This window comes from Sphaeramia orbicularis, chromosome 24 (assembly GCF_902148855.1).
Source record: "Sphaeramia orbicularis chromosome 24, fSphaOr1.1, whole genome shotgun sequence".
In the NCBI taxonomy this organism is placed as follows: domain Eukaryota; kingdom Metazoa; phylum Chordata; class Actinopteri; order Kurtiformes; family Apogonidae; genus Sphaeramia; species Sphaeramia orbicularis.
Genome location: NC_043979.1, coordinates 35,239,185 through 35,265,392, shown reverse-complemented (window position 1 = coordinate 35,265,392; position 26,208 = coordinate 35,239,185). Strand labels below are relative to the sequence as shown.

At 36.6% G+C, this 26,208-nt stretch overlaps 1 protein-coding gene across 1 annotated transcript; it reads right to left on the bottom strand.

Moving 5' to 3' along the window:
* Nucleotides 1-10,841: 10,841 nt before the first annotated feature.
* Nucleotides 10,842-12,076, bottom strand: ripply2 (ripply transcriptional repressor 2). Its single transcript, XM_030128229.1, has 3 exons — nt 11,975-12,076; nt 11,811-11,878; nt 10,842-11,004 (listed from the first exon to the last, which is right to left on the bottom strand). Exons 1-3 carry the CDS (start codon nt 12,074-12,076, stop codon nt 10,842-10,844), a joined length of 333 nt encoding a protein of 110 aa, XP_029984089.1.
* Between the last annotated feature and the right edge of the window lie 14,132 nt (nt 12,077-26,208).

Sequence of the window (26,208 nt, the reverse complement as noted above, 5' to 3'; positions counted from 1 at the left end):
GGACAAAAGTTTCACAGCTTTACAAAAAAAAAAAAACAAAACACTGCGCACTGCAAAAAATAAATTACAAAAAAATTATGTATTTGAGCTTCATGTCGTTCCCAAATAAGACAATTATTTAATGTAAAAAATCCAAAACTTTTCTTCCCCAGGTCGCAGACAGATATAATACATTGATGTACAATTGAAGACCCTGGTGTTAGAAGTATTGAAGTCACAAAAAAAGTCTGTTAAAAATATTTATAGGGTGGCCTTAGCTAAACAAATACAACATGTTTATATGCTCAACTTGAATTATCCAAAAATGTGACTTCAGTACTTTTAGCACCAGGGTCTTGAGTTGTGGTTTAGGCTTCAGATGAGGTTATGCACAAGCAAAGTATCCTTGGACAAGACACTGACCCCCAGTGGCTGTTCCACAGGTGTGTGATCTCTGTCCTTATTTCAGTAATTCCAAAAATACGTCATATTTCTTTAAGTCGTGTCTCTCTATCTGTAAGTGTAGATAACCTCAAACAGACCTAAAGGTTAAAGGTTCATCAGCCTGAGCATCAGTTTGTGCTTTTACATTTGAGGGAACAAATTTCACACCCATGTAAGTGACACCAAGAATCACCAAGTCTGACACCCAACCCTGAGAAAGACCCAGGCCGGCCAGGGTTAAAGAGGTTATCAGAGCTTTGTAAGCACAAATCTGAATATAATACTTACATATGTGTATGTAGCACCCCCTAGGTGATTTAACCTAATACTGGAGTGTGCTCACGAGTTCTTTACATACTTAACTTCTAATATCCTACAGTTAATTAATGCTCTGACATGTGTAACTAACTATCCCTAATATTCTGATAGTAATAGTGAAATTACACCTTACCATACACAATAATGAAACAATAGTTATAAATTTAACTGTTTACTGAAACAGGAAAAAAAAAAATTAAATAAAGAAAAATACAAAGGGGCAAAATAAAATGGTTATATTCACTTAAATGTCTCTATTCAGTTCTTTTCAATGAGCAATGCACTCAAACCAAACTATGTCAGTTCAATGACCAAACATTAATAAAACACTCTCAGTTTCAATTAAAAAATAAAATAAAAAAACATAGACTTAAAGGTGGGGTGCGAGTTGTTTTCCTGGAGCATTTTTTTACTATATGCTTAAAATCCCTTTTACACCACAATTTCAACCAATTAATTAAATGCTCCAACACTAAAATAAAAAAAAAAATAGTCACCTGTGGAATGGACAGGACTGAAAAAATACCATCCAATCATTTCAAGCGCCCAATCAAAATGATCAAACGGTGATATGTCTATCAAACTCAACTGCCATTTGTCCCTCCCCCTTCTGCATGCATGAATCATGCATTCTCAAAAGCTTGGAGCACTTGTACAGGAAACAAAGCCAGAGCCAGGCTATATTTGTTATATTAGGATGGAAAGTTCACCGGCAAACTGTTTTGTCACCAACATAAATCACTAGGAAATGTAACGTTAGCCAGATAGGTATGAACTGGGGCTGTTCTGTAAGAGCAGGGGTGTTGGAGGAGACTGAATGAGATATGTGAGGATCGGGGCCGGAGCCGGCGAATTGTTGCTGTGCAGCGCTCACGAACCCTTGGGAACAAGCATTGCACGCGCCAGTACTCTGGAGGCGTGGGTTGTGGGTTTTGGGGGGGGGGGGGGGGGGGGGGCTCCTGAAGAAAGGGGTTTGGATTTTTGAACTGAGTATTTTCAAAATGTAGCTTGCTTGAACCGTTTTTCTAAGATCTCGTACCCCACCTTTAATGTTACTTGCGGACAGAGGTGTAGTCCAGGGTATATGGGGAGTATATCCACATATTTTTCAGTCAGCATTGGGTACACCCACTTCTAAATCCCCCTGATGCACACTACTCAGTAGTATCTGAGTCAAATTGCCCATGCTTTTCCCTAGGACGGTGAAGCCATGACCCGCTCTACTCTGCCTCTAAGTGGCTAGTACTCAGTGCCTTCACTGATTAGATTGGTTAACTTTAGGCATGAGGACTGATGAGCCAATCAGAGGCAGAATAGGGTGGGTCATGCCAAGGAAAATATTGCTTACTAACGCTGGCCATCTCTGCAACCTGACTGGACACCTCAGGTGCCAGTGCCACCCTAGATGATCGACAGGTCACTGCACATCTCATTGAAAGATGCATGATTATTGGAAATGCGAATGAGAGGCAGAATAAACGTCTTTCAACTGAGTGACACATATTGAGAACCTACTGTCATGGAATACATAATTCTGAGGTAAGTTTTAAGGTGGTTTCAGAATCACTGAGGAGATGGCATTTTGTCACCAATAGTTCGACCATGCGACTAGACAAATGTTATGAAAGGCTAACGTTATAAAAGGCTAATGTTATCCTATGTTTGCCTCATGTTGAATCCATTTACATTCATGCAGCTGGTTGCGTGACCAGTAATACCTATAAACTGCTCCTGATCAAGTCATGATAATTTTATAATAGTGAGCAAATACTACTGACAGATTTAGTAAACTAAATAGAGTAGTCTGACATGTCACCGTTTCTAAAACAGTGTTTTTCTTGACTTAAAAAAAAAAAAAAGAAAAGAAAAGAAGAGGAAGCCAAAAATTTAAAGTATACCCACTTCTCCAGGGACCACTACACCACTGCTTGTGGACACTTATGTCAACAATACAAACAAGCTTAACCCTTTCATGCATAGTGGTCACTACAGTGGACAGTTATTCTCCAGGGGCCTAATGTACAAAGACTTGCGTGGATTTCATACTGAAACCTGGCGTACACCCAAATCCAGAAAAGTCCGAACGCACAAAAAAATCCAGATGTATAAAACTGTGCGTACGCCCGAATTCAAGTACGTTTCCTTTATACATCTCAATCAGCGTGGAATTGAGTGCATATGTTGGAGTACCAGACTCCTCCCTCTCCACACCCACATTTAAATATGCAAATCAGTATAAACAGGGTCTGCAGGTGGGATTCCCTCTGGGATTCCCGTCTGCGTGATCAGACGATTACGTCAAGGTGGACGCGAAGTGGAGGCCGAAACAGGCGGAAGGAGAAAAGAGACGAACTGAGACTGTTTGAGGAAAGAGTCGCCGATATTGTGACACTTTTCTCACAGGGCTGATGCGGATCACCCCCAAGATAAATATATATTTAGTATTAGTGTAAGTCACACATTAGTTCATTCTACGGGTCATACAACAGTCTGATCACAGACAAAAAGGATAAAGGTTCATGCGTAATCGTGTCAGGATATCAAAGAGGAAATCAATGACTTTGACTCATGCTTAATCACTCACATTATTATTTTCCAACAATGAGGCAGAAGACAGTCAGACCCAGTATCATCCTCCTGTCACAGAGGCTTCCTGTTGCCTCCCCAGCGTTAGCAGGTCCTCTGGTCCGCCACAGCCCACTGCTGATGCCCGTCCGACCAGCATGGGTCTGTACTGATCCGAGTCACCAGAGGACATCGTGAGGACAATCGGCGGAGTCAATGAGCGACTGGACCGACAAATAAATGTTCTCACAGACATGAACACTATATTTATCAACCTATGAATTTTATGTCCTTGTCTCTTTGCTGTTGCTGAATGTCCATCCGGGCAGGATTGGCATTGATGGATACAGGGTCTAATTGGTTCTGGTTCTGTTGGTTGATGTGCTGCTCTGACAGTAGGATCTCTTGCGCGGTGTGTTCATTGTTCTTCTGTGTATCTCCGATGTGCCCATCAATCGGAGGAATGACCTTTTTCACATTATTAACAGTTTCCCAGTGTCACCTCTAAGTGTCGCCAAAGGTTCCAAAGCACTAGAAACGTGCATACGCCAGCTATGGACTTGGCGTGAAGGACCGCACATTTCCACGGTCACTTCACTCTTTATACATCTGAACGTGAGCGTGGAAAAGGGTGTACGCCAGGTTTTTGTGCATACGCACGCTTTATACATGAGGCCCTAGGTGTTCTCATGTATATTCATGGGTTTAGTTGTTTTAGTTCCGTATCAGCCAACACAGTGGACGCTTATGCATCATCTCATAAACTGCAATTCATACCATTACTGTAACTTTGCTGTTCTTAATTGGTTCTTGAGTTGAAATCAATTGTTAATTGTTATTTTTTGCATATTATCTCCATGAAGTGAGTAATAACTAGTATTAGAATATGTTAAAATGTGAGAAAGTATCAGATTAGCTGCATTAAACATGGTTTCATTTCACGGTTTTCATATCACTTTATGATATTGGGTTTTAAATACATGTTCTTTGCTTCAAGAATAAAATTCATGGTGTAGCTGAGTAGACATTTTTGTAAATCTATGAAAAAAAAAAAACAAAAAAACCTCAATCTCATTTTTTTTTCATGCCTAAGGAGGAATAAAAACACTCACAAAAAAAAAAAAAAAAAAAAAACTCAACTAAGGTTCTCATAATTCATGCATGAAAGGCTTAAATGGGTACCCAACCAGTGAACAGAACTCATGGTGCAGGCCGGAAACGCAGCTTGTGGGCGGGGCAGCCAGAAACTAAACGGCCGTTTCGTGCTCTCGCGCCACAAACCAAAACTCACAGGTAAGATGGATGCCGTCCTCATGCGCACCGCCGACAGGATGGAGAAGCTCCTCCATGTAGCACAGTGAAACATGGGTGAATGGCAGTCCTTGTCGCCCACGGACCTGCAGTTCAGTCCCCGAATCTCGCGATGCACAGCTGGACAGACAGGACTACAGGCTGATGGTCCATACAGCAGGCGAACATCCACAAAGTCCTAAAGCGGTCGCGATAAGCTACTCAGGCCGACTAGCTCTAAGCTGCCATGTCGTTGGAGACTTCACCACAGTCTACACAAATCACTCTTACATTACTACAATTATTCCTCTAAGAGTCACTGTTGGTTCCTCAATGAACCTTTACAGAAATGTCAAAAAAGTTAGTGTTTTACCAACTTTTAACTGCTACGACCACTATTTCTACCACGCGCTCCGTCCTCTTCTTCCTCCATTCCTCTTCCTGCTTCACCTTACTTCGTCACATCCGGTTAGTGATAGGACGTTCACGAACGGATCGAATCTTTTGAACGGCTCTTTGAGATGAACGATGGGAACCGAGTCTTTGTAAAGAGCAGTTCATTTTTATTCATTTTTTTTTTAATTTTTTTTTAAGGAGGGAGTGCCCGACTGCCTGTCAATTTAGCATCACTGGGGAAAATGCACTACTAAGGTATTTAAGTGATTACAATGATGAATCACTTTTGTGTTTTGCACATTTTTTCTGTATGTTTACCAACATACTGTTCTTGTTCTGCGAATTGCGCTATAGTTCAGGTATTAAGTAATTGCAGTGATTAATCACTGTTGTGTTTTGTGCAATTTTTTCCGTATGTTTACACACATTTATTGTTCTTGTTTTGAGGAGAATAAAATGTTATTTCATAAGAAAATGTTTTATTTTCTTCTTTATTTTTAGGCTACAGACTAGTCCACATAACATACTGTGATGTTTTTGGTCAAATTCCAACATTTGCCTAATGTCACCTCTCATGTCATGTATTTAGCCCACACATTTTAACTAACTATTCTTTTTTACGGTAAGATAATATTTACTGCCACACCAATTAAACATCTTTAAAATGTAATGTAAATCATCACATGTAGTCTATTTAGTCATTAAAACATTGGTGTTTCAAAATAATGCAAAAAAAACATAAAAGAGCCAGTCTTTTGAACGGCTCTTTTCAGTGAACGGCTCCTGATTGAACGGCTCCCTTCAAAGAACCAAAAGTCCCATCACTACATCTGGTCAATTGGTTCATGTATGAAAATAAAACATACAGGGTGGGGAAGCAAAATTTACAATGAACATTTAGTTGTTTTTTCTCAGCAGGCACTACGTCAATTGTTTTGAAACCAAACATATATTGATGTCATAATCATACCTAACACTATTATCCATACCTTTTCAGAAACTTTTGCCCATATGAGTAATCAGGAAAGCAAACGTCAAAGAGTGTGTGATTTGCTGAATGCACTCGTCACACCAAAGGAGATTTCAAAAATAGTTGGAGTGTCCATAAAGACTGTTTATAATGGAAAGAAGAGAATGACTATGAGCAAAACTATTACGAGAAAGTCTGGAAGATACTATTAAAGAAGAATGGGAGAAGTTGTCACCCCAATATTTTGAGGAACACTTGCACAAGTTTCAGGAAGCGTGTGAAGGCAGTTATTGAGAAAGAAGAAGAACACATAGAATAAAAACATTTTCTATTATGTCAATTTTCTTGCGGCAAATAAATTCTCATGACTTTCAATAAACTAATTGGTCATACACTGTCTTTCAATCCCTGCCTCAAAATATTGTAAATTTTGCTTCCCCACCCTGTATTTTTCACACAAACCAGGGTGAACATTTTAAATGACATTTTTAATAAAACAAAGGCACATTATACAAAATCCTTTTCTCCCAGAAAATAAAATGGCTTCATTGCAGGCCAATGAATAAAACTCTACTCCCTGCCGAAAACCACTCCCCCTTCCCAAATCAACCATGAAGAGGACAATGTGCACCAAATTCATCCTGTCACAACTTTTTCTCCTTTCTGACTGTGGGGTATGTAATTAATTGAGAACTATTCAACCTCTTAACACCATCATAGCTGTGTAGCAATTAAGTAATTCATAATATTGTAAAATATAGCAGTTATGTTTTTTCTAACTGTTTAATATTAATGTGCAAACTGTAAGGTATATAAAACTTGCTAAAATTAAATCTTACATACACAACACACAAAATATATATCAATATAAACAGATACTGCCGAAAACTACATCACCTGTGGTTGGAGATGCAGTTTTGCAGGGAGCAGAATTCAGCACCAGATATTGCAGAAAACTACATCCCCCATCAGAAAAAGCTTTCAGAGCCAAAGGAGTGAAATTACTTTGACAGGGTGAATTTGGTGTACTTTGTCCTCTTCATGGCTGACTTGGGAACGGGGAGCTGTTTTCGGCAGCTGCTGCATGATGCAGTTTTTGGCAGGAAGTAGAATTTGGCACAACAACATTAACCTATTTATTATTCAGCTAATTATTAAGCTTTGAACCTAGTGACTGAACACACTGGTATATTCTTAACTATGAAGTTCAAAAGGGTTACATGTAAAATGAACAACTGCAAATATTCTAAAGTCTTCTGATCTTTTAATCTGGGAACATTCAATGACAGTTTTCTGTTGCTTTAAAGTCACAATACTCAAATAGCTTTACTCCTACAAGAGTAAGTGTGAAAAATGAAATGGAAATTACTGGGACCTTTCAAACAGAGATAAATTATCTTTTGTGTAATTAACCTATAAAGACCCAAACATGCACTGGTGACCAAAAACATCTACGGATGTAACTGTTTATTAACTGTTGATCCACTAATCCTATCAATTCATGTAAAAAATTGGTGTAAAATGCAGTTTGCCATTTTTTCATGGTCATCAGATATGACCCATTGGGACATTCAGAGGCTCTGTAGTTACCAGGGAAACACTGTCATCTTCTACACCATTGATTCACCAGTAAAACCCATAGAGTTGGGTCAATGACAGCGAATGGAGACACTGGGTTTATGTTCAGCTGATGATAGATATTGCTAAAAAAGTCACTTTTTCTTCAGTTTTTTCTGTTTTTTATATAATAACCCTAACTTTAATCTGAGCTTTTATGAACATCTACATGATTAGTCAATTAAATGTAGGAAGAATACCAGATTTTCACTGAAAAAACACAAAAGACATAGGATAATATTACATTAAATGGTGATAAATCTCTTAGGGAAGGTTAAAAAAAAGAGAAAAATTCATTTGGGAATTGACACAAAAGTAACACTGGGTTCTTATGGATTGAAGTAAAGGGGGTCAGAAGCCTGTGTTCTGGTGCAGCTACAGGCCACCTTGTCTCCTATTAAGGTGTGTAAATTTTGCATGCAAAACAGCTACAGGCTAACCCACAGGTTTCCACAGGAGTCTGCAGTCCTCACACTGTGCAGGTGGAGGTGAAGAGTTCATGTTGTTCAGTCAGAAATGCTAAATTATACACAAAAGATTCTTTCATCTGCAGAAAAGGTGAACAACACTTCAACAGTTATAATGTTGAAGGCTCTGACTGCAGCAGCTGCAGCATTTATGCATGCAGAGTTTGTTCCAAGTGTGAAGAATAAAATGGAAATAGAGATAAATTATCTTTTGTGTAATTAACCCAAACATCCACTGATAACCAAAACCATCTACAGATGTAACTGTTTAATAACTGTTAATCCACTAATTCCATCAATACATGTAAAAAACTGGTGTAAAATACAATTTGTCATCTTTTCATGGTCATCAGATTTGACCCATTTGGATATTCAGAGGCTCTGTAGTTACCGTGGAAACACTGTCATCTTCTACAACATTGATTCACCAGTAAAACCCATGGAGTTTAATAAATGACAGTGGATGGAGATTTGTTTTTATGTTAACTTAAAGATTTTTTTTTTCTGAAAAGGTCACTTTTCCTAATTTTTTCTGATTTGTTCCAAGAACCTTTGAATATAATCTAAGCTTTTATGAACATCTACATGATCAGTGAATTAAATATCAGAAAATACATGATTTATAATGAAAAAACTTAAAAGAAAAAGGATAACATTACAATAAACGGTGTTAAATCACTTAAGACATATACAGAAAAATCCTACCTCAAAAATAGCACTGGGTCTTTATGGGTTAAATAAAGGAAAACACAGGATTTTCACTTAAAAATGCAAAATGCAGAGGATAATATTATAATAAATGATTAAAAAACACTTGAGAAAGGTTAAATCACAGGTGACAAACATACTTCCCGGGGGCCAAATCCAGCCTGCCAAAGGGTCCAATCCGGCCCACAGGATGAATTTGTAAAATGCAAAAATTACACTGAAAATAACAGTCGATCCTTTTATTTTAGGGCCCATATAAAGCCCTACTTTAGTCTCAAGTGGGTCAGATTAGGAAAATACTACCATAAAAACATACAAATAATGACAGTTCCAAATTTTTCCTCTGTTTTAGTGTAAAAAAGTGAAATTACATGAAAATGTGTAAATTTACAAACTAGCCTTTCACAAAAAATATGAAAAACTAGAGATGTTCTAAGAGAAGTAAGTGCAATTTTGCTAATTTTCTGCCAGTTACTAAAATATTTTTTGGATGTGCAGTATTTGTGTGAGTGCAAGTTAGGGCATCAAACTCAAAAATAATATCATAATAACCTATAAATAATGACCGATATTTTCTCTTTGATTTAATGCAAAAAAACATTAAATTATGAAAATGTTTACATTAACAAACTATCCTTTAAAATGTGAATAACCTGAACAAATATGAACCTGAAATGTCTGAAGAAAATTAAGTGGAATTTTAACAATATTCTGCCTGTTACTAAGTGTTTTGTGTCTTTGTAGATCTAATCTGTATTGCTTATGTGTAAATGATAAGTCGAGGCATAATATTGATAAAATTTTACTTATATTTCTTAAGAAATTCCATTTTTTTCAGGTTATTCACATCCTTTTTGTCTGGATAGTCTGTAAATGTAAATACTGGCATTATTGAATGTTTTTTTGTTTGTTTGTTTTGCACTAAAACTATTTGGAGTTGTCATTATTTATTGGTTTTCATGCTATTATTTTACTGGTCCAGCCCACTTAAATTGGGCTGAATGTGGCCCCCAGAAGAAAATGAGTTTGACATCCCTGGGTTAAATAGAGAAAAAATTCCTTTTTGTAACTGCCACAAAAGCAGCACTGGGTCTTAATGGGTTCAAACAAACTGATCTTTTATTACTATAATTATTCACCCAAAACCTTGTTGGATTTGGTGAAACTATAAGGGACTTTGCTGTAGTTTTTGTCTAAACTGGAGCTTTAACTTGAGGCTGTTAACTCTACCTTCCAGATCTTAATGTGCTTTCGTGACACCTTCCGCATGACGCGCAGTTTCCGCACTTCAGGCGACAGTGCGCAGGAAATGGTGCGTTTACCACTTTGCACTTATCCATGGGAATGGGTTGTCAAGATGCTCTGGCAGCTACACTGAACGCAACACTGGTGCTTTTAAAGCCTGTTGGGACTTCTATTAAACTAAACACAAACACCTACATAATTAACCCTCCTAATTATGAGGAAAATTACATGTATTTACACCAGTATAGAGATGCTAAAGAGGGTACAAATCAGATCCCAACCTCCCTTTGAGAAGATTATTTCCTCTAGGTTGTACCCAAGAAAAGTAGTTCACAGTTTATTTTTACCTCCGCCAAGGAGGTTATGTTTTCATCGGGGTTTGTCTGTTGGTTTATTTGTCTGTTAGCAAGATAACTCAAAAAATAATGGAAGGATTTTGATGAAATTTTCAGGAAATGTTGAAACCGGCAAAAGGAACAAATGATTACATTTTGGTGGTGATGGGGGTGGGTGGGTGTGTGTGTGTGATCTGCTTTGGGGGAGACTGCTTTTCTAGTGCTATAATTGGGTTTTGGGGCTTACAATATGATCATAAACAACAGAAAACAATAAATAATTCCCATAGAGCCGCTGACATTTTATGTGTTTTAATGTAATGCTCAGGAAAATCGCATACAAATAAGGTAGAAATGGTACAAGAATAATTTAAGCATTTACATGTGGTTGTTTATTTAAAGGAAAATAGTTATTTACAAGAATTTACAGGAATAAATTAAGAATAGAGAAATATATTAACACGTTATGTAACAAAAAAAAAGCTGTAAGTCCCAAGGCAGTGACATTTAGTTGTCCTTTTCCGTTAATTCCTCCTCCTCCTCCTCGCTCTCCTCGTCGCTGCTGGACTCCTCATAGGGGCAGATGGTGGCTTGGACTGGGTAGTTACGCAGGAGCATTTCTGCATCCTGGTATAGGTAATCGAAGCACTTCGATTTTGGCCAGTACAATCTAGAAAATAAGAAAAAACATTTAAAAGGGGATATAAAAGTATATAAATAAGATGCATTTACAATTCAATACAAGGCGAAGTTAAAAAAAAAAAAAAAAGAGTACTTTAAGTTTAAATTATTCAGAAATATTGAATTGAGATGGTAGATGTGTTTTTGTTGTTAATTTAAAAAAAAAAAATCATTTGTTATTATTATGGTGTGAATGCTCGATGCTGTATACATTTAAGTTGATGTAAGCAGTGTATTAGTTGAGAAGGATAGGCAAAAAAAAAAAAAAAGCTTTTGCTTCTAGCCTATTCCTTTTTTGGTTTTTATGTTTATTACGATTAATGTACTGAGTACAATGATTGATGTAAAACCAAAAATAAATTCATTCATTCATTCATTCATTCATTCATTCAGAGTATATGATGTTTTATATCTCTTTTATACTTCTAGTAACACTCTTTTTTTATGCTGCTTTTTAGATATTTATGCCATCAGGGTTTTCTTTTTATATCTGTATATATATATATATATATATATATATATATATATATATATATATATATATATATATCTTTTTATATCTTATGTCTTTTTATATTTTAGTTTTTGTACTCTTTTATATACATTATTTATACTTTTTTATGGCACCTAGGACGATTGCACTTTTTAATTTCGTTGTACCTGTACAATGACAATAAAGACATTCTATTCTATTCTATTCTATTCTATTCTATTCTATTCTATTCTATTCTATTCTATTCTATTCTATCATTCATTCATTCAAATATAAGAGATGAAGGTGTTTCAGGTACTCACTTCACCGGATGAGTGACTTGAGGTTTGAGGTGTTTTATGTCAGAAAGGTCAAAAGCCAAGAAATAAACCTAAAATTAAACAAAACAAAACAAAACCTGCAGTCAATTACAAAAACCGTGTTGGATATTCTCTACATTTTCAGACTTGAAGTTGTCTAAACTCACTTTACACACAGCACTCTGGTCCTCTGCTTCCGTCCACGGTCTCCACAGACGACAAGAAGAAGTAGAAGAAGTAAATCCTGTGTCATGCGTAAAGTTCTCCATGGTTCCGTATGGGAGATCAGTCCTGTGTAAAGTCCTCTGAGGATGTGTCTCTGAATGCAGGAAATCCCTTTTTATCAGAGCCTTGGAAGCCGGTGCCAAATTGCGCCCTGACGCCTCCACAAGTGTTTCCATGCGCCACGGTGATAAGGTGCGAAGTCACACTTGAGTAAACTCCAACCATATGGTCCCTATGTTGGCTTTTTTTTCCCATATTGCACATAAGGCTAGAGGAAAATTGCAAAGAATATGGTTATTAACCCATAAAGACCCAACACTACTTTTGTGTCTGTTCCCAAATGATTTTTTTTCTATATTTAACCATTTCTTCTTTTGTTTTTTCAGTGAAAATCAGGAATTCTCTTATATTTAATTCACTGATAATATAGATTTTCTTAAAAACTCAGATTAAAGTTGGGGGTTATTGTATCAGAAACAGAGAAAACTGAAGAAAAAGTGACATTTTCAGCAGAGATATAAATAAATGAATATAAACCAAGTGTGTCCTTCCACTGTCATTGATCCAACTCCATGGGTTTTACTGGTGAATCAGTGTTGTAGAAGATGACAGTGTTTCCATGGTAACTACAGAGCCTCTGAACGTCCAAATGGGTCATATCTGATGACCATGAAAAGATGACAAACTGTATTTTAACCCTTTCATGCACGAATTATGAGAACTTTAATCAAAATTTTTTTCCTGACCGTTTTTATTCCTTCTTTAAGCATGAAAAAAAAAACAATGCGATTGAAAAATTTCTTCTGAAAAATAAAAAATAAAATACAAATAATTGAAAAAAAATTCAAAAATACATTAAAAAAAAATAATAATGAAAAAAAAAAATTCTTATGAACCTATTTTTCATTAAGTTGCAAAAATATCCACTCAGCTGGACACCACATGTTTAATTTTTGATGCACAGAAACATGTATTTACTGATAAATTGTGTGAAAACTATGGGGAGGGCTTGTGATTCTGGGGGTTTATGCTCAGGAGAGGTCTACATAATGTTACCAATTCATGTCAGAAAAGATATGTAGTGTCTTAAAACTTTAATAAAGATATGTGTAAAAAAAAAAAAAAATAAATAAATAAAAAAATCCATGAATATACAAGAGAACAGCTATAGCATAGCTGTCCACTGTAGTGACCAGTATGCAATGAAAGGGTTAAACCAAATATTTACATGTATTGATAAAATTAGTGGATCAACAGGTATTAAACAATTTAGATCAGAGAAAGTTTGGGTCTTTATAGGTTAAATAAATAATATAAAAAATACTTGCTGTTAAATGTGGCTACTATGTCTTTCATCAAATGACAGTAATTGAAAAAAAACAAAAAAACAAAAACAAGTCAGTAATGTGATCAAGCCTTTATGTGTAAGTAACATATGGATTTATGCTATTTCTCTCTTTTTAAAATTATTTTATTGTGTATGTTTTTATCTTATCCTCTGGACCTAGTTTTTGTGTCCTTAATAAAGCTTGCATACATGAATAAATGTAATGTGGATTAAAATATTTCCTTGTTCAACTTATGTCTGAGCAATGATTCAATTTTTAATAATTAAATTGAGCAATAATATAGTAAATTCAAGTATTAACATGAACCATTTGACCTTTTTGCCCCTTTCACCTTTCTTTTAACATGTCTGTTTAACCATTTGGGTGAAAGGTGTGAGGAAACGCGTGCCTGCTGGCGCATATGGGAGGGGGGGGGGGGGGGGGGGGGTGTTACACGCGTCAGCCTTGTGCGCATAACAGCAGGGGATGGGCCAACAGCTACACTTCAGCAGATGCGCAACTTGATTGAAACAAACTCCCAGATGTCGACTGAGCATGCGCACCATCTTTAAGGAAACCCACGTGTCTGCACTCCACGATGAAAGTCCTGTCATAATGCATTCAGTTAATTAACCCACACATTATTCCTATTCGTGCACAGTGTGAAATGTGTTCCGTGAACGCACCACTAGGGGGCAGTGTGAAGCTGCTTCTAGGACAAATCACAGTGACTAGTAAAAAAAAAACCCAAAGAAACACACACACTAAGTTTGAATGAGGAAAATGCAGTGCACGTTGCTGATATAAACCAAAGTAAACTAAAAGACATACTATCTATGTCTGTGCGTTTTCATGGATTCATCTCACGTCGACCAGGAATCCCTTGTTAAACGTAACCCTGCAGTGAAAAGACGTCTGTGTATCTGATTTAAAGCTGGCTTAAAGGTGAACCATGCATCACCAGCATTGAATGTTGTGTCCACTGGCTGCATCCACATCCCCACACTCCTCTCCAGGGAACCAGCATTCAGAGCTTTGGCGCTAATAAGGTCCACACAGACCTCTTTACCCTCTTGCGTTCTGTCTATCTCTGTGTCTTTTTCTGCTCTGGTGCTAATTGGACACACTTTGCACTGATGCTGGGATCCTTTATGTTTTTCTCTCATCCACTCCTTTCATCACACAAAACATAACCTTTCCCCCAGTGTAATATAAGAGAAAAAATATATTTACCTCTGCATTTACTGACGACAGTGAAAAAAAAAAAAAAAAAAAAGGTCATAATATGTATGTTCTATGATTCTCTTTATTATCGGCCATCAAGAAAACGTGCAATGTGCTGTATTTGTTGAATACTGTTGAACACAAGCTCTGGTTTGATGGAACAAAGTTGAAAAGAATGAACAAAGGAAGAAACCACAGAAGTAGGGCATGTAAGTTCACTGTCAGCTTTGACTGAAGCGAAATTGAAATTCCCTGCTTGAGACCACAGACAGAAAGACACAGTCAGCCGGAAATAGACATGTTAAACAAAACATTAAAGCTCGCCCAGAGATCGACTAAAACTATCTGAGTCCACTTTTTATGTGAGGAAAAAAAAAGGGACATTGACAAAAAAAAATCTATCTATCTATCTATCTATCTATCTATCTATCTATCTATCTATCTATCTATCTATCTATCTATCTATCTATCTATCTATCTATCTATCTATCTATCTATCTATCTATCTATCTATCTATCGTTCTATCGTTCTATCGTTCTATCTATCGTTCTATCTATCTATCGTTCTATCTATCGTTCTACCTATCGTTCTATCGTTCTATCTATCGTTCTATCGTTCTATCTATCGTTCTATCTATCTATCTATCTATCTATCTATCTATCTATCTATCTATCTATCTATCTATCTATCTATCTATCTATCGTCTATCTATCTATCTATCGTTCTATCTATCTATCTATCTATCGATTCTATCTATCTATCTATCTATCTATCTATCTATCTATCTATCTATCTATCTATCTATCGTTCTATCTATCGTTCTATCTATCGTTCTATCTATCTATCGTTCTATCTATTGTTCTATCTATCGTTCTATCTATCGTTCTATTTTTCTATCTATCGTTCTATCTATCGTTCTATCGTTGTATCTATCGTTCTATCGTTCTTTCTATCTATCTATCTATCTATCTATCTATCTATCTATCTATCTATCTATCTATCTATCTATCTATCTATCTATCTATCTATCTATCTATCTATCTATCTATTGTTCTGTCGTTCTATCATTCTATCGTTCTATCTATCTATCATTCTATCTATCGTTCTAAAAATTTCCTGGTGTTCTAAATTTAAAAACAACTGAATTTTTTTTGTTTGTGTTATGAACAAAAATCTTCCTGTTTGTATTCAGTTTTTTTTAAGTTAAGAGAAGGGAAATGCGTAAAGTAAGAAGAAATGTTAAATACCGCTATCTATCTATCTATCTATCTATCTATCTATCTATCTATCTATCTATCTATCTATCTATCTATCTATCTATCTATCTATCTATCTATCTATCTATCTATCTATCTATCTATCTATCTATCTATCTATCTATCTATCTATCTATCTATCTATCTATCGTTAGTTAGTTAGTTAGTTAGTTAGTTAGTTAGTTAGTTAGTTAGTTAGTTAGTTAGTTCAGTGCTTTTCAAGCTTGGGATCAGGACCCCATGTGGGGTCATCTGAAAGTCGAATGGGGTCACCTGAAATTTGTAGTAATTGGTAAAAATAAAAATGAAAACTTACTAATAAATAATATATGGTGAGTTGACAGAGACAATCCCAATCCATAAAAGACATGACAAACTGAGTCTGTGCACTGTGGTTCTGTTTATCTGTCAAATGTTCGTTGTGGTCAGTTTCAGATGCTGCAGCTCTTTCATAATTCATAGTTTGAGTTCTTGTTTGTTCAGTATTAATTGTCAGCCTTGTAAATCCAAGCTGGACTGACTGTACATATCCTGACCAAGGAAAATAAAATTCTCACTTTGTGCAGTAATCTACACCTGACTTTTCTGCTTCCGTCCATAATAATATACATTATATAGACTAAATGTTGTCTAAATTAACGTTTATTTGCAACTTAGAATAGCAAACTATTACATGATCAAAAAAAATTTAATTTTAGCAAAAAAAATGTCTCCGTTTTGAATGTGTGGGGTTGCCAGAAATTTGTGATGTTAAAATGGGGTCATGAGCGAAAAAAGGTTGGAAACCACTGAGTTAGTGTAAAATATGACTAGTAGATCACAACTGGAATCACAAATCCTGCCCCTATACACCCTGAACTCCACTTATTACCCCGCCCCCCCAAAGGGGAGGCAAGGGGTATTATTTTTAGTTTGGTTTGATTGTTAACACTCTAGCACCAAAACAGTTGGTTGAATTCACACCAAATTGGGTTTATAGATTGCCAGTGACTCTGGAATAGATGTGATTACATTCTGGGAAGAGTAGGTCAAAGTTCAAATTGTTTACGAATTCTTAAAAAATATATGTTTTCCCCATTTACTTATAGTGGCTGGAATTTCAAATGTCTATAAAACAATCACTTTTATTTCAATTTACTTCAAACTTGGCACATATATAGAGGCAATTGTTATATATCACTCTGACAAAAAGCTAAGGCGTATATTGTATAGAACTGAAACATCACAAAATCTTCTTCTTAAAGTCATCTCAATGTTAAAGGAGTGATATTTTACTTTTTTAAATGGAATTATGCATTTTAAAACATTTCCCTGTGGTCTATATAAACTGTAAATGCTATACTTGCATCTGAATTCTTCAGTAATTCAACTCCAAGTCCATTCAAGTCCATCTTCAACACTATTTCTGAGTAATGACACCAGAAAGGTCATTTTGAGCGCTGGTTTGGGCATATTTTCAGTTTTTACTACAACCCCTGCTGCTGATAATCAATTATGTTGTACTCAGAAAAATGTTCATCGGAAGTATTGACCTTATATGTGCAAATGTTGTGATGTACAGGGTGGGGAAGCAAAATTTACAATATATTGAGGCAGGGATTGAAAGACAGTGTATGACCAATTAGTTTATTGAAAGTCATGAGAATTTATTTGCCACAAGAAAATTGACATAATAGAAAATGTTTTTATTCTATGTGTCCTCCTTCTTTCTCAATAACTGCCTTCACACGCTTCCTGAAACTTGTGCAAGTGTTCCTCAAATATTCGGGTGACGACTTCTCCCATTCTTCTTTAATAGTATCTTCCAGACTTTCTCGTAATAGTTTTGCTCATAGTCATTCTCTTCTTTCCATTATAAACAGTCTTTATGGACACTCCAACTATTTTTTAAATCTCCTTTGGTGTGACGAGTGCATTCAGCAAATCACACACTCTTTGACGTTTGCTTTCCTGATTACTCATATGGGCAAAAGTTTCTGAAAAGGTATGGATAATAGTGTTAGGTATGATTATGACATCAATATATGTTTGGTTTCAAAACAATTGACGTAGTGCCTGCTGAGAAAAAAACAACTAAATGTTCATTGTAAATTTTGCTTCCCCACCCTGTAGCTAGTTATGAAATGTAATAAATTAAGAAGGAATTAAAACAGGTTGTAGAAATCCAATCGATTTTTGCCAAAATGAATATAAAGATAGCTTTGCAGCACCTGGAGGGTTCTAATTCAAACTTTTGGAACTATTAGGGTCCAAATACACAAATAAATGTACCAAAGATGAACAAAAGTGGGTTTAGCTAAATATGACCCCTTTAACACTTTTTTGGTTCAAATGCTGACATCAGTACATGCATATACATGATGACATCAGCTGGATCGATGCCAAAATAAACTACAATACATGCGAGGGGTGGGGTTTGTTGTGTTACATTTTGGTGTTCCTCCTTCTCTGTGGTTTACAGGTTACATCCCCTCATTTTCCACTGCCACAAAGACTCTTGACACATTTCTTTAACTAATTATCTCTCCATGGCAACAGTCAACCATAAAAATAAATAAATAAATGTTTCCAGTTCCAGCTACAGGTCTTTGTTACTGAGGTCACTATAAATAATATATATACCAATATATTATCGACCAGCTCACCCTACTCTTCCAGGTGGGTCAGGTTTGGATGTAGTAGTACAAGCTTTTATTTATGCAGAAAAGAATACAAGCTATAACACTGTGTCCATCTGGAGAAAGAAACACTGATGAATTACAAGGTTTATTAGAACATTTTAAAAACTTTTTAAAGGAACCATCAATGGAGAAATATGAAATGAGAAATGTACAAAATAAAATCCAATCAAGTTAGATTAAAAATGTTAAATGTGCTATATGCACAGAATGTCAATGTTTTATTTGTAGCAGTGATGCTAAGGTAAGGTAAAGTGTGTTTTAGTTGCGAAGCTGTAATTTGGGTCACAGTCTATTTTCACTCTTTGCATAAAATTAGATAAAAACTAGAGAGATCTGACTGAAGCAGCCAATAAACAAACACTGTTATACTCCAATTACATCACATCTATTCTACTGTATTAGACACCATCCTAATTTCATTCAGTAGCATAAGTCTAGTCTGATGCTGAGTGTAGACCATGATCTGTTGTGACAAGGTAGAAGTATTTTTAGGTACTGGTTAATTTTGATTTTTTTTTAAAATTTATTTTTATATATTTATTTATCTTTTTTGGAGGATTTATGTGAGCAGCTGGTACATTCCAAGCACTGATTAAAATGTTCCTGAAGAGTTGTTTTGTCCTTTGGAAATAAAGACCTCAAAACAAAGTCGACCTCATAGCTTCCTGTGAGACATCCTTATGGATATGGACAATGTTCTATAAAACAGAGCCTTTGAAATATATGTTCTAGTAACATTTTAGAGGTAGGAATAAGAGAGGTAATGAAATAATTATCCTGTTGCTTCAGTAAAGCAAAATATCATAAAATATTCAAAAACAGACTCAATGACCCAAGCTTAAGTTTAGATTCCACATAGATCGAACTCCAGTCTGCACAAGAAATATTCTAGTCACGCAACAATATTTGTTAAATTTATTCTAGGGCACAATAGCAATGACCTTCACTCCTCTGTTTTGAGAGGAGTAATGCCAGGACTAGAGGAAAGAAAGTCGCGGCTCACTTGCTTGAGACGCTTCATCTCAAGGAGACTTTGACACTTTTCTTGCATTTTACATTCAGAGCTGGATATAATGCAACTTTGAAGCAGAACACCTTTTAGTTTGAAGCAGTGCCTCACAGAAGCAATAAAGTAGTTTTATAAAAAAGCTGTATGTTTTATACAGCTGAAGGATTATGTGCTTTATAGGACAATTCAGTTCATTTCACAGTCATACCCTAACAAAGACTAAGCCCAGAAAATAGATGGATGGATGGATGGATGGATGAGAAATAGACAGACAGATGGATGGATGGATGGATGATAGCTAGACAGACAGATGAATGGATGGATGGATGGATGATAGCTAGGCAGATAGATAGATAGATAGATAGATAGATAGATAGATAGATAGATAGATAGATAGATAGATAGATAGATAGATAGATAGATAGATAGATAGATAGATAGATAGATAGAGACGAATGGATGGATGGATAGACAGACAGCTGAATGGATGGATGGATGGATGGATGGATGATAGATGGATGGATGGATGGATGACTGATAGATGGATGGATGGATGGATGGATGGATGGATGGATGATAGATAGACGGACGGATGGACGGACGGATGGATGGATGGATAGACAGACAGCTGAATGGATGGATGGATGGATGATAGATGGATGGATGGATGGATGGATGGATGGATGGATGATAGATAGACGGACGGATGGATGGATGATTGATAGACAGATGGATGGATGGATGGATGATAGATAGACAGATGGATGGATGGATAGACAGACAGCTGAATGGATGGATGGATGGATGGATGGATGATGGATGGATGGATGGATGGATGGATGGATGACTGATAGACAGATGGATGGATGGATGGATGAATGATAGATAGACAGAGGGATGGATGGATGATTGATAGACAGATGGATGGATGGATGGATGATAGATAGACAGATGGATGGATGGATGGATGGATGGACAGACAGATGGATAGATGGACGAATAGTTATATGGATGGATGGACAGATGGACGGATGGATGGATGGATGGACAGATGGATGGATGGATGGACAGATGGATGGATGGATGGATGGATGACAGATAGACAGACAGACAGATGGGTGGATGGATGGCTGGATGGATGGATGGACGGACAGACAGATAGATGGATGGACGAATGGATGGACGGACAGACAGATGGACAGATGGGTGGATGGCTGGATGGATGGACAGACCGACAGATGGACAGACAGATGGATGGACCAACCTCATAGTCAGTGTCTCTCATCGGCAGAGGAGATACAGAAAGCCAGTTCAAACTCTCAGATCCCATTAACCTTAAACACATAACGCATGATGGTCTGAGTCATATTTTCATAAAGTGACATTTCTAGTGTCATTTATTCTTGTAACACAACAGATGATAAATGACCAGAACGGCACAGGAAACCAAACAAATACTGCATTTCTTATCTTTGTGGTGCAGAGTCTGAGCTTAGTGTTAATCAAACCTAATTGGTATTCAAGTCTACCTTAGATGCAAATCAATAAACATACCCTATATAACAAAAATATAAAGGTTAGCAAGTTATAATAAAGGCATCAGGTTCAGCTTGATACTGTTGATACTATGGGTTATATTGAAAGAAGGCACATCCGTAAGAGATCATCATATTCCACGTGACTTTTTCTGAGGTTTTATGAACTCTGAGTTTGTTCATGTTCTAGGAACGGCAATGTAAAAGGTCAGACTGATCCTGATCATGTTAAATTGAAACCCAGAATGTTCCCTTGGAAACCTCTCAACGATGTAAAAATACACTGCAAGTAGGAATGAGCTGAGTACAGAGAAAAAGACAAAGTTCTGTCAATGAAATGATGAAAAATATACAGCTAAATATATGTCCGGAGTTCAGCCTTGTTGGAGAGAATGTGCAGATGTCAGTGGAAATCATGCACAGGTCTTTTGGTTATGTCCTAAACTTGCATCATTCTGGGATAATATATATTCAATGATTGTTAAGATATTGGGTTATGCAATTCCCAAAACATGTTTGGTGATGTATTTTGGCTGTATTATTGGTAATAATGTCAGAAAAAATGATAGATATTTGTTTAACAAATACTATTAGCGGCCTGTAGAAAGGCTATTACCAAAAAATGGTGCAGATTAGAGCCACCTACAACTAACAACTGGATACAAACTGTGAATGAGACAGACAGACAGACAGACAGACAGACAGACAGACAGACAGACAGACAGACAGACAGATAGATAGATAGAGAGAGAGAGAGAGAGAGAGAGATCGAATGATAGAACAATAGATAGAACAATAGAACGATAGAACGATAGAATGATAGAACGATAGATAGATAGATAGATAGAGACAGAGAGAGAGAGAGATAGAACAATAGAATGATAGAACGATAGAACGATAGAACGATAGATAGATAGATAGAGAGAGAGAGAGAGAGAGAGAGAGAGAATGATAGAATGATAGAACGATAGAACGATAGATATAGATAGATAGATAGATAGATAGAGAGAGAGAGAGAGAGAGAATGATAGAACGATAGATAGATAGATAGATAGATAGATAGATAGATAGATAGATAGATAGATAGATAGATAGATAGATAGAGAGAGAGAACGATAGATAGAATGATAGAACGATAGATAGAACGATAGAACGATAGATAGAACGATAGAACGATAGAATGATAGAACGATAGATAGATAGATAGATAGATAGAGAGAGAGAGAGAGAGAGAGAGAGAACGATAGATAGAATGATAGAACGATAGATAGAACAATAGATAGAACGATAGATAGATAGAGAGAGAGAGAGAGAGATATATAGAACAATAGATCGAACGATAGAACGATAGATAGATAGAACGATAGATAGATAGATAGATAGATAGATAGATAGATAGATAGATAGATAGATAGATAGATAGATAGATAGATAGATAGATAGATAGATAGATAGATAGATAGAACAATAGATAGAACGATAGAACGATAGATAGAATGATAGATAGAACGATAGAACGATAGAATGATAGAACGATATATAGAACGATAGATAGAACGATAGAACGATAGAACGATAGAACGATAGATAGATAGATAGATAGATAGATAGAACGATAGAACGATAGAACGATAGAACGATAGATAGAACGATAGATAGAACGATAGAACGATAGATAGAACGATAGATAGAACGATAGATAGAACGATAGATAGATAGATAGATAGATAGATAGATAGATAGATAGATAGATAGATAGACGATAGAACGATAGAACGATAGAACGATAGATAGAACGATAGATAGAACGATAGATAGATAGATAGACGATAGATAGATAGATAGATAGATAGATAGATAGATAGATAGATAGATAGATAGATAGATAGATAGATAGATAGACTTTATTAATCCCCAAGGGGAAATTCAGAATACAGAATGTGCTCACCGCTCCACAAACACAGTCCTACCACATCAACAATCAATAAATAAATAAATGCAAAGTATAAGTAGCTGTGAATAAATTAGATTAAAAAGAAGTAGACTTAAAAGACAAAACGTGTTTTCTTTGTCATATCAGTACTTGGACTCTTGTATGTTTTGTCTGTCTTGTGTGTCATTTCCTGTTGTATTTTGTTAATCCTCCTCTTGTGTCATGTCTGGTGTCTTTGCTTCCTCTCCCTGATTGTTTCACCTGTGTTGATTACCTGTCTCCGCCCTGATTTGTTCCACCTGTGTCTCATTGTCTTCCCTCCCTTCTGTGTATTTAAGCCCTGTGTTTTCCCCTGTCCTGTGCCAGTTCGTATTCCTTCCTTGTGTTGTTTACCTACCAGCGTTTCTCTGTACCTGTTCGCCTGCCTGTCTGTTCGTTCCTGACCCGGATTGTTCCTCGTTGTTCTGAGCCTGCCTGATCCCCTATCGCAGGCATGTCCAAAGTCCGGCCCGGGGGCCAATCACTGCCCGCGGTCAGGTTTTATACGGCCCACAGCTTGGGTTTTATATTATATTATTTATGGCCCGCTTGGACTGTTGATCCGAGTACATGAATCATAAAAGGTTCAAAATGCAGTTTCTCCTTTCACCTCATGGTGGCAGCACCACTCCAACTCTATCTGGCTCTGCGACTTTGCCGTGAACCATTTTTGCTAATTTCTAACCATGGCGCCTGTAAATAAAAAAAGGAAAGTTGACAGTGAGGGCCGCGGCTTCCAGGAGAGATGGGAATTACAATTTTTTTTCCACTGAAAATCGAGGTGATTATGTTTGCCTAATTTGTCAAGAGATTGTTGCCTTCTTTAAGGAATTCAATGTAAAGACACACTAGCAGACAAAACATGCTAACGCATACGACAAGCTAGCAGGGAGTGAGCGTTCTGAAAAAGTGAAGCAAATTCAAGCTGCTTTAAACTCACAACAGTGACTCTTCATGTGAACCTGGGAGTTCAATGAATTCACCACCAAGGCAGGCTGCCAAGTTGCCAGGTTAGTTGCCTATAATTGCTGGTATTATGTACTTGTAGATGTGACACAAAATATTACTTTCTGAATGATTTTGTGAAAGACAAGAGTAAGAGTCATATGTTTTCATCTTAAACATTAACAGACTTTACATTACTGAGTAATATATAAGTAATGATTACTCAGTTAAGTCATGTTTAAAATGAATGAGGGGTTAAGATTTTTATCAACTTCTTGGAAGTTTAAGATACTCCACACAGTTTGTTCTGTGTTATCTGACTCCAGATGGGAAAGGAAGGCAGAATTGTTTTTTTCTTTTTTTTTAATTTGTTCACACCTGAGTGGCGTAGATTTGGTTACATTGCCATTAAAAAAAAAAAAATTGTGACAATGAAAATGAAATTATTGTAGAACAGCACATTTATATGTAATTTTTACTGTTTAAAAAATGTCTGAAGGGACCACTGGCCCCTGGCAATCTCCACATTATCAGATCTGGCCCTCTTTAAAAAAAGTTTGGACACCCCTGCCCTATCGGTACCTCTGCCTGATTCTGCCACTCTGGTGTTCGACCTTTTTGCCCAGACTCATGGTTAGTGCTTTTGCCTTTCCCCTTTTGTACCGTTGCCTGTTTGTTAGACTCCCCGTGTATGACCTGGTCTGTCCCCTGACGCTTCTCTGCTTTCTCCTAGTCGGGTTCCCCTCGTGTGCTCCCGACCCGGGCAGAGAGCTTCCCTTTTTGGATTCGGACGTTGTGACGAATCCACACAAACATACCTGCGAGGATTCATTCAAGAAACCTTTTTGTGAACTGCTTTTCCTGTCCGTGTTTAATAAACACTCTTTAACTATATTTTTGTCTGTGGGTTGTGCATTTGGGTCCAGATCTTGTGTCACTGGTTCTAACATTCTTCCTATCACATAAAAACATATATGTGAGATGGACAATTTTCATTTCAGCATCACAATACTAAAAACAGTTGTTAGTCGCAAAGATTTATTATGGTCAGTGTATCCCAAATATCCCTTATGTTTGTTTTGTTTTGTAATGTACAGAAAAAAAAGTTATAAAAAAGAAAAAAAAAAAAGAAATTTGGAACAGTAACACAGAAAGGATACAACAGCAAGACTGAAACTTATCCTTTATGACAGATTTGCATAGAAGAATGTGTTCCAATTGGAAGAACATGGATGTAAAAAAAAAACAGCAGTGATTATGGTATAATGAATGCTTTTTGTTGTACTTTTTGTGATCGTTTTACTGTCTCTTAACCACAAGGCTTAACTTAACAATTTCCTGTTTTCTTTGCAGTGGGATTTCCCTCTGTGACTACTCAGTATGCAGCATGTTTACTTTTTAATTTATGCTGATGAGGAGAATGGGAATACACATCATTCAGAATTTGCGCACCATACTTCTTGCAAGAATTCCTTTAGGAAACAATAGATGCAGGAGAACATTGTCTAAAAAAAGACTAATCCAAATCAGAAATGGTGTAGTAAATAGAAAATGTGCGCTTCATGGTCCTGCATATTCAGTTTTTTGTACGTGAAAGTCTAAATGTGTAATAGAGGGAAGCATTAGTAGCCCGAAGTTGGTGCATTCAAGTCTTAGTTGTAGAAAGCTGTTCTTGAAAAGGTTGAAAATTTATATCAATATTGAGATTGACCCTTAAAGACCAAAATATACACCGTTGACCAAAAGCAACTACTGATGTAAAATGTTTAATAACTGTTAATCCACTAAACCTATTGTTAGAGAAATATAATATTAGACTATCCTCAAACAGACCCATAAACTGGAACACATCACTCCCGTTCTCCATTATCTCCACTGGCTACCAATCCCCTTCAGAATAACTTCTAAACACAGCCCTCATCACCTTCAACTGTATCCATAGAAACGCCCTCGACTACCTCAAGGACCTCCTCACCCCTCACACCTCCACCCCCCTAGAACTAAACTTCGGACCATGGGAGACCAGGGCCTTCTCCTCTGCTGCCCCCTGTATCTGGAACTCCCCCTCTGACCACTTCAGAGCTCCTCAGTCACTGGACTCCTTCAAAAAGGGGCTACAAACCTTCCTGTTTAGACAGGCTTTTTATGGGCCACCATGATGCTTTGTTTTATTCGCTTAGTCTTTTTTTCCTGATACAGTATTTTATTTTTTATTGGACTGTCGT